The 10206-nt window shown below is 42.7% G+C and overlaps 1 protein-coding gene across 1 annotated transcript in view; it reads left to right on the top strand.

Moving 5' to 3' along the window:
- LOC144257478 (uncharacterized) overlaps positions 1-2958 on the top strand; it is a 28537-nt gene extending 25579 nt beyond the window's left edge. Inside the window, exons 6-7 of the mRNA XM_077805452.1 lie at positions 497-555; positions 2805-2958. Of these exons, the coding sequence (XP_077661578.1) occupies positions 497-555; positions 2805-2958 (213 nt within the window). The remainder of the gene's footprint in view (positions 1-496; positions 556-2804) is intronic.
- The last annotated feature ends 7248 nt before the right edge of the window (positions 2959-10206 follow it).

The raw sequence follows: 10206 nt of genomic DNA on the forward strand, positions 1-10206 counted from the left end.
GCTATTCCTATACAGTCAAGGGCAATTAGTTATAATGGAATAAGCAAATTTATACCAGCATAACTGGGCCCACACTATGGGTTATACAATGGTTTACTTCATTAAAAAGTCACATATCTAATTGAAATAGTTACACCGGTACAATATCTGTGTATTGGTGAGGTCTTATTTCACTGCAATGGATTACTCTACAATCCCAAACTAAGTTATAAAGCAATTCATTTTATTTTCTTGGGCAAAAGAATTCAGTCAAATGTTTAATGTGACTTTAAAGTACTTCTGACACAATGAAAGCTGCATCCTTTACCAGAGTTAATACGATTCATCGGTTAAAGATAGGTTAAAATAACCCCTTGCATGTAGACAGTATCCGCACACAGCACTGTCCCACAAGCAAGACTTACTGCCAAGTAGCTGGAATGCTGTGTCCCTTCGGGCGTTTATTGGCAGGGCCTTGCAAGTGATTTTAATGTCTTTGTTTTGCAAATCTTTTCAGGAAATTGATGTAGGACGGTGCTTGGGGAGCTGCACCTCAGGGAATCATTGCCTGCTTAGGTAAGCACAGCTGTTCACACACAGCCCCTCCCCTTACAGTAGGGTTAGCTAAAATCCTCTAAAAATGCAGCTTCCTTACAGAATGAAGGACAAATTCTGCACAAACTTATATCTGTGTATCTCCATCGACCTGAATTCAATTGAACAAGTGTAAAGTCAGCATCCAAGCTGCCTCCAAGGAGTCTGTCATTTTCATTCCGTTGCCAGCTAGTACCATTGGGCTCCTGTCTCAGAGTTTGGTAGGGTATTTTGCACTGAGTTCACTTGGTCTTTCGCAAATTCACATCCCACTTTGATATTTCTAGTAATGTCATGAGAGTCGAGCAAAGGGAATCAAGCATAGACTCTGAAGATGGCAATCCAAGTGTGAGTTTTATAACTTGGACACTGTTTCTACAGCAGTGGGTGCACTATAAGAATCTGGACAAAGAACTTGCAAGCTTTCTTGTTCTATCAGACAGCCAAATGCACACGTATTTAATAGGTTTCAGAGTAACAGCCGTGTTAGTCTGTATTCGCAAAAAGAAAAGGAGTCAAATAAATTGGTTAGTCTCTAAGGTGCCACAAGTACTCCTTTTCTTTTTACGTATTTAATAGATTCTAAAGCCAGAAGGGAGCACTGTGATCATCTAGTCTGACCACAGGCCATAGAACTTCTCCCAAATAATTCTAGATCATATCATTTAGAAAAGCATCCAGTCTTGGTTTAAAAATTGTCAATGATGGAGAATACACCACGATCCGTAATAAATTGTTCCAATGGTTAATTACTCTCACCATTAAACATGTATACCTTATTTTCAGTCTGAATTTGCCTGGCTTCAATGTCCAGCCACTGGATCATGTTATACCTTTCTCCTTGAGACTAACACTATAAAGCAGATTTTCTAATCATTTCATTGTTCTTGTGACTCTTCTCTGAACCCTCTCCAATTTAGCAACATACTTCTTGTTGGACACCAAAGCTAGCCAGGATCTTATTGAAGACACTAGGGCAATGATGGCCCTGCTATCTGTGGCCAAAATTGCCTTCTTTGCCCATAGAAGTCATGGCATGGTGAGGTGCCATCCCCGTGGAATCTTTCCCCCTTAAACTGCTCTCCATAGATGTCCCTCTGCAGGCATCCCAAATCTACAGTTGGTTTAAATGAGAGAGGGCTGGTAACAGGGTGTTCTTGGTGACAGTCTTTGGTTTTCACATTCACTTTCTCCCTTGATGTACCAGAGGCTGGATTTTATCATCTTTTTGACATGCTGCAAACTCACCTGTTGTTCTAGGCTTTGTCTGGGTGGGTGAGGTTTGGGAAATGGGAAGTGGTGTTGCTTGTTTTGAGGTTTGGTGCGGTCAGAACTTGTCTGGGGATGAGAACCGCTGTCTTTCGCTGCCTGTTGACATGTATTTGGCTACAGTTTGTTTTAGTTTTGCACCATGCCTAGGGAGTTCTGATAAGCACAAACGAAAACAAATAAGCAACAATAAATAAATTATTCCCATTTTACAGATGGGGAAATTGAGGCACAGAAATATGAAATGGCTCAACCAAGGAGCCTGTGAGAGAGCATCAAACAGAATCTAAACTGGCAGATGCTCCAAGTGCATCTTTCCACTTCTGGGGCTGAGAGCAGCCTAACCACTCTCCACCCCCACTGTCTAGAGTCTTCTGTGCAGTTTGCTAATGCTTTCTCTGGGTGTTTAAAAATAGTTTCTTTGTACTGTTACTATTGCTTTGTCCTCTTTGCAGTGTCTCTGTACATGCTGAAGACTGTAAGCTCCTTGGGGTAGGAACCACTTTTTTTTCTGTGTTTGTACAGCACCTAACACAATAGGGTCCTGGTCCATGATGGGGGCTCCTGGGCAGAGAGACAGTGTAGCCTAGTGGGCAAATCACTAGACTGGGACTCAGAAGACCTGGTTCTATTCCTGAATCTGTTGTTAGTCAGCTGAGTGACCTTGAACCAGTAAATTCACTTCTCTGTGCCTCAGTTTCCCCATCTATAAAATGTGTGGAAATTATGCTTCCCTTGTAATTGGCTGTGAGATCTACTGATGAAAAGCTCTGTATGAGAGCTGGGCATTACCACAATACAAATAATAATTGTGCACCCAGGCTTGCTTCAGAGACCAGACATGAGTTGTGAGCCCAGCTTTGTCAGAGGATGTGAGCTATGAACCCAGATCCCTGGTCAGACTGAGAGTGCTACGTCTTCTGTGCATCTTGGTAACCAGTGCTTTTGTTTTTTAACTGAAGGGATTCGCAGAATGGAGGGAAATGCCTGGTTTGGGCGGAAGGTGCCTCCAGCCATTGCGTCCCTCACCAGTACAACACACACACATTCAAGAGCCGCAGTGGCAACATCCGCACCGTCTTCGCCATCCAGAAGTGTAAATGTGGGAGTTATTAGAAACTTCGGGGAGTGAGGGATTGGAGCTTCCAGGGAGGGGAGAGTGCAAATAGCACCTTGTCCTGCCGTGCCCACCCTCTGCCAGACTGTCTGTACTATATGTAAATGAGAGAAGGCTATTTTATAAATTAAAGGTATTTTAAACAGTGGTTGTGTGGAAATTAACTACCTCCAGAATGTTTTGCAACTTTTTAATAAACACTGCGGGCCATAGTCTGTGTCTGGGGAGCGTTTGCAGCTCCTAAGGACTCCAGTGGGAGCCCATGTGTATCCAAAGCCAGAATACGGCCTTGTAAGAGCCAGAACCTAGAAAGGCTAAAGATGGGCTTTTATGTGCCTCAGTGTTCTTCTCTCCCATGTTCTGTGTGAATAACTGCATGCCAAACACACCTGTCTGCGTGTCCTGTGAAAAGAGGCAAAGTGCATTACTGCCGAGAGACAATTCAGCTGCGCAGCTGGGGGCCTTCCCAGGACTGACCCCACCAGGATCCAGTACCTTTGTCATTTTTTAGTTTTTACAAATATACACTCACATACAAAATATGCTTGAACTGCGACAACATGGATAATGCCCCATAACACACACAGACACAGAGCGGAGGAGGCAGGAGAGGAAGGAGGAATCGGGGGAGAGGGAGCAGCAGTGGGGAAGCAGTAGGAATGGGGGAGAGGGAGGCAGGGGAATGTGTTGGAGCAGAGGCCCATCTGGACATTTCCCTTTCTTGGTGTGTAGGCTCTGAGCAGTCCCAGACCTACACTGTTCTGTTTTACAAACAGCCCTGGCCTTGGCAATGGGGAAGTGTGCAGAGGAAGGAAAGAATCTGAACAGTTTCCTCCTGCCAATTAACTAAAAGCTACTCAAATTGCTTGTAATTAGCTCCTGTGTATTCTGGATAATTAGGAGCCCTCTCACGCTCCTTACATTGGATTAGAATAAATTATAGACACCGATTTTCAAAGGAGACTTCGACATTATCCTAATCCCATTAAACCTTCATCTCCTGTACCGTGCAGCCCAGCAGGGGGCTCAAATGGGCCAGGCACCCCACAAACTGCCTGACCATGAGAGGATCCATTTTCAGGTCAGTCAGTCTAGGCTGTGATGTGGGGGAAATGAAAGGTGCAAAGAGAACCTTTCTGCCCCTGCCAGCCCTGTGAGAGTATCAGGAAGAGAAGCACGTCCTGGGTCTGTAAGGAGAGGAGGAGACCAGGCTGCAGTCACTTCCACTGGTGAGACGACTGAAGGTTTAAGGAGCTGCCCAACATTGCAGCCAGGTGTGAGAGCAAACTCAGGAGGGTCCTTCAGCAGAGTGTTGCTGGCTGACTCCAGGTGGCTGACGAGAGCAGTCCAATGTTCTCCCATCATTTTAACCCTTCGACCATTTTCTCTATCAAGCTAAAGTGCAGACTCTGGGATGAGGGCAGCACAGCTTGCAAATATGACTGAAGCAGCCTAAGAGCCCAGCTGGCAGAGGCTGCCTGGGCAATTCACTGAACCTGTACTGCCCCCAGCCACCTGCTCCGAGGTTTTAAGGCCAGAAGGAACCAGTCTGATCATTTAGTCTGACATCGTACATAACATAGGCCAGACTCAGAGAGTTCTTGCAGGGGAGAGAACTCCCTAGTGTGTCCCTGACACTATCTGGCCCAGTGACTGGTGATTGGACTAGAGCGTAGCTTTTAGAAATACGCATCCAACCTCAGTGTAAAGACTCCAGGTGGTGATACATTTACCTCTTTGCATCTTATTTCCAATATGAATTGGTCTAGCTTCAACTTTTAGCCATTGGATGTTGTTATGCCTTTTTCTGCTAGATCAACGAGCCTCTCAAAGATATCTAGTATCTCCTTCTGTAGGTAATCATAGGTCATGCTCAAATCATCTCTTAATCTTTAATAGATTAAAAAGATTGAGTACCTTTAGTATCTCACTGTAAGGCAGGTTTTCCAGACCTTGAATTGTTTTTGTAGCTCTTCTCTGAACCCTCTCCAATTTTTTAATATCCCTTTTAAAGTATGGACACCGAAACGTCACACAGTATTCTAGTCGTGGTCTCATAAATGCTGTATACAGATGTAATATCACCTCCCTAGTCCTGTTTTCACATCGAAGAATCATTTCAGCTCTTTTAGCCACAAGAGCGCAATGGGAGCTCCTGTTGAGTAGGTTTCCACCATGACCTCCAAGTTCCTTTCAGAGTCACTGCTTTCCAGACTACAGTCTGCTGTCCTCTAAGAATGACCTATTTCTTTGTTCCTAAATGTCTGGCTGTGCATTTGGCTGTATTAAAAATCAGTGTTGTTTGACTGTGGCCAATTTACTAAGATACCCCATTGCTCTGTCTCAGTGACCTGTCCCTATCATTATTTACCACCCCTCATTTGTGTGATCAGCAAACTTTAGCAGAAATCGTTTTATATTTTCTTCCAAATCATTGATAAAAATATTGAATGAGTTGAGAGAAAACCATTCCCTGAGGAGTCTCAACTCATTGATAAATTCCCCATTTACAATTAGGTTTGAGATCTATCAGGTTTTTTTTGAGCAGTCTGATATGTGCCACATGGATTTTGTATAGTGATAATTTTTCAGTTGGAATCACATGGTTGTAAGCCAAAATTCAAGTATATTACCTCAACACAGTTACCTTTATCAATCAGACTTGTAATCGTATCAAAGAATGATATCAAGTTTGTTTGACAAAACCTATTTTCCATGAAACCATGGTTGGCATGAATTATATTTTTGTTCCACATCAGTCTTTTCAGTAATATTCCCAGAATTCATGTCAGACCTACTAGCCTATAACCAGTCTCTCCATATACCCTTTCTAAATATTGGCAAAACATTGGCTTTTGTCTGGTCATCTGGAATTTTCTCAGTTTTTCAAGTTATTCAGAGTTAACATCAAAGATTGACATCATTCAAGTTTCAGTGGGGGAGGTTTAGGTTGGATATTAGGAAAAACTTTTTCACTAGGAGGGTGGTGAAACACGAATGCGTTACCCAGGGAGGTGGTGGAATCTCCATCCTTAGATATTTTAAGGTAAGGCTTGACAAAGCCCTGGCTGGGATGATTTAGTTGGGGATTGGTCCTGCTTTGAGCAGGGGTTTGGACTAAATGACCTCCTGAGGTCCCTTCCAACCCTGATATTCTATGATTCTATGATTCATAGATTCCAAGACTAGAAGGGATCATTATGATAATCTAGTTTGACCTTCTGTGTAACGCAGACCATAGCACATCCCTAACCTAATTCCTAGAGTAGTTCTTTTAGCAAAACATCAAATCTTGTTTTAAAAATTTCCGATGATAGAGAATCCACCCTGACTCTTGGTAAATTGTTCCAATTATTAATTACCATCACTGTTAAAAATTTATGCCAAATGTCCAGTTTGAATTTGTCTAGCTTCAACTTCCAGCCATTGGATCATGTTATACCTTTCTCTGCTAGATTGAAGAAACCATTATCAGATATTTTTTCCTATGTAGGCACTTACAGACTGTAATCAAGTCACCCCTTAACCTTTATCTTTAAGGTTAAGCTAAATAAATTGAGCTCCTTGAGTCTATCACTATAATGCATGTTTCAAAGCCTTTAATAATATCAATTGTCCAGGAGTCTCAGACAACTCCTTTAAAACTCAGGTGCAGTTACCTGGTTTTTAATTTTAGTAGATGCTGTTTATCATCCTCCTTACTTACCGTTAAAATAGAGAGTATATGAGTACTCCTGGAAAGTGAATTTTAAATTCTCTTTCTATGACTATTCCAATGTGCCATAAACACTTGTGCCAGCAAAACTTGATCACACAAATGTTTGTAGAAAGTGATAACAAAAGGGGCAGGAACATAGCTGAAATGAACTCAATGAAAAATTTGAATGAGTATTTGCAAAACATTTTTGTACAGTTACCCATCTCTCATGTATATGTGTATGCTTTGAGGGTATGATAGACAATTGCTTTAATATTCTTAGTATATAACTAGGGGTGGGAAAATCAATTCAGGAAAATTAAGAATTGGGCCTAAACTTTCCCCATTTCCTGAAACAGACCTTAAATTTCCACTGAAAATGGAAGTTAATCTAATTTGGCAGTCTCTCTTGAGCCACTGCAGCTCCTTTCATTCTCTGGTACCCTGGGCCTTTGCTATTTAGGTAGATATAGCCATATTTTAAATTGTTTGGGGCAGAGACTATCTTTTAGTTATATGTGTATTCAGTAGGTAGCACAATGGGGCCCAGATCCCTGATTGGTGCCTTTAGGAGCTAAAACAACACACATAATAAATAAAAATATAGATTAAGGCATGATTCTGCAAACACTTATGCGTGTACTTTACTTTGCATATATACGAGCAGCTCCACTAAAGTCAATGGACTTGCTCATATATGTAAAGTTACAGTATCTGTGCTTGCAGGTGGGAGGCCTTAGTCATGAACCAAAATGCCACACATACCCCTGGAAATATTCAAATTTTGTGTGTTGCTGCTGCTGCATACAGAGGTTTTGCCCTACCCCACTGCAAAGTCCTGAGTACTCTGCTGGAGACTGTGTCAAACTTTGGGCACCACGTTCGGAAAGATGTGGCTAAACTGGGGAGAGTCCAGAGGAGAGCTCCAAAACGGACACAAGGTTTAGAGAACCTGATGTATGAAAAAAGGTTTTAAAAATTTGGCTTGTTTAGTCTTGAGAAAAGAAGACTGGGGGAGACCAGATAACAGTCTTCAAATATGCTGAGGGCTGTTATAAAGAGGGCGGTGATCAAATATTCTTCATGTTCACCGAAGGCAGGGCAAGAAGTAATGGGCTCCATGTGCAGCAAGGGAGAGTTCGGTTAGATATTAGGAAAAACTTTCTAACTGTAAGAGTAGTTAAGCTCTGGAATAGGCTTCTGAGGAGGATCATTGGAGGTTTTTTAAGAACAGGTTGGACAGGGATGGTCTAGGTTTACTTGGTCTGGCCTCTGTGCAGGGGGCTGGACTTGATGACCTCTCGCATTTCCTTACATTTCTGTGGTTATATGAAAATCCGATATAATTTGTTGTCCATAATCACACTTTGGTCTCTTTTTGCATTAATGCCTCTCACTCGTCTCCCGCCTGTTCAGTGTCTGTGCTTCGGAGTCTTTTCCCCAAGCCCCCAGTTTTTCCAAAGTGGCTACCTAAAGTTGGGCTCCGAAAGCCAGATTTTCAAAGGTGGGGAAGACCCTGACTTCAGTGATACCTGTGAAAATCAGGTCACTTTTATTTAGGTTCCTGCATAGAGATTTAGGAGTCCAATTCTAGGCACAGGTCTGACAATTTTGGCTAAATGTATCAATGTATGTTTGCCTTTTGAATTCCTACCCATACTATTAATCTAAGTCAGCCTCTCAGAACTGCCACAAAAATTTACCAACCCAGCTAAAAAAATGCATTAGCCTGCCATTCCTGCATGGTGCTACGCCATCACCATCTTCATCTGCATCTGCCCCAAGGTTGGGAAGAGGGGGATGCTATCTGGTAATTCCCATTTTGTGCCTGTCCTCTATCTTTTACCCAGGGGCTTAAACATGTGGTTTCGGCAGAACCGTTTCACGGCTGTTCTCCGTAATTCTTTCTCCTCATTGTGTGTGTGCTGATGTGCCACTCACAGTGGCAGTTTACTAATGGGTGCAAGACGCTGCTTCCTTTAACACAGCAGGGGATGCATCTTTTGTGTGTTGTAGGATTCTGGCTACTCCATTGGTCCTAAGACTATTGCTGCTTTCTGCACATACAACCAAGCTGTAATTCCTGGTAATAGGTAACACAGACCTGGGCAGAAGAGGATGCCCTTGGTTTATCATGGCTGAATGTATTATGTATTACTTACAAAAATGTATGATGTATTACTAAGGTCCTTCCACACCCAGTGCCACCTTTTCCCCAGACCCTTCCAGAGCTAGGCACTTCAAAACCTTGGACTCAGACTTACAAAAAACAAGAAATACCCACTTCGTTGGATGCATCCGATGAAGTGGGTATTCACCCACGAAAGCTCATGCTCCAATACGTCTGTTAGTCTCTAAGGTGACACAGGACTCTTTGTTGCTTTTACAGATCGAGACTAACACGGCTACCCCTCGGATATAAGAAATACTCAGTTAAGCTCCCTGCCCTCATGCGTAGCCCTGGCAATGCTTGCTAGTGAAGTGCAAATGTACAAAGGAATTCAGGAACATAAGGATTGTCAGACTCTATCAGAGCTGAGGTCCATTTAGTCCAGTATCCTGTCTCTGACAGCGGCCAGCACCAGGTGCTCCAGAGGAAATGTAACTAAGAACCCCCTGGTAACAGATGTGAGATAATCTGCCCCAACCTCCACCCCACATAGGTCTCATCCTGGTCTCTAATAGTTAGAGACTGGCTTAAAACCTTAAGCACAAGGTTATCTACCCCTTCTGGAAATTGTTGTTATAATGAATTATGGTAGCGCTGGGTATTCTTGATATCCATAGAAATGTCCAATGCTTCTTTGAATCTTGTTAAATTCTTGGCCTCAATGAGTTCCACAGTTAATCGCACACTGTGTGAAAAAGCATTTCCTTTCATCAGTTCTGAATTTCCCACGTGTTAATTTCATTGAAATTCTCCCAGTTCTTGTGTTTGTGGCAGAGATAACAAATGGTCCTGATCTACATTTTCTAGACAAGTAATTATTTTTTAGACTTTTATTATGTCCCTTCATATTCATTTCTCTTCTCAGGTAACAATCCCAGTCTTTTCAATTGCTTTTCATATGAGAGTTTTTTCTGCCTCTTGATGATTCTTGTCGCTCTTCTCTGAATCCCCTCTAGCTCTACTAAACCCTCTTTGACTTGAGCTGTCCAGTATTGCACACAGTATTCCAGATGAGGCCACACCATTGGTTTGTATAAAGACCATGAAATGCCCCACTAAGGGGCTGTTTCACACACACAGAATGACTGTATAATGTTACTCCCCCCCCATACCTCCCCCCCATGAGATGGCAGCTCCTTGCTGGATTGTTCTTTTGGGAATGGGGAATATTTGCCTAAAACACGGGAACATAATAACAGGGAATCCTCTAAACCATCATTAGCCTCTTTAATTGAGACTGTGCAGCTGGAAACGAGGAGGACAGGGTAGTTCAGTGTGTCCAGTGTGATCCCTATATTGCTGCTGGCCAGGCTGTGGTGAGGGTCCCGTTGGATGGATGATAAAAGCGTCCTGATGTGGAGTTGTGTTGGCAGAGAGAAA

This window comes from Eretmochelys imbricata, chromosome 25, assembly GCF_965152235.1.
Source record: "Eretmochelys imbricata isolate rEreImb1 chromosome 25, rEreImb1.hap1, whole genome shotgun sequence".
Classification (NCBI taxonomy): domain Eukaryota; kingdom Metazoa; phylum Chordata; order Testudines; family Cheloniidae; genus Eretmochelys; species Eretmochelys imbricata.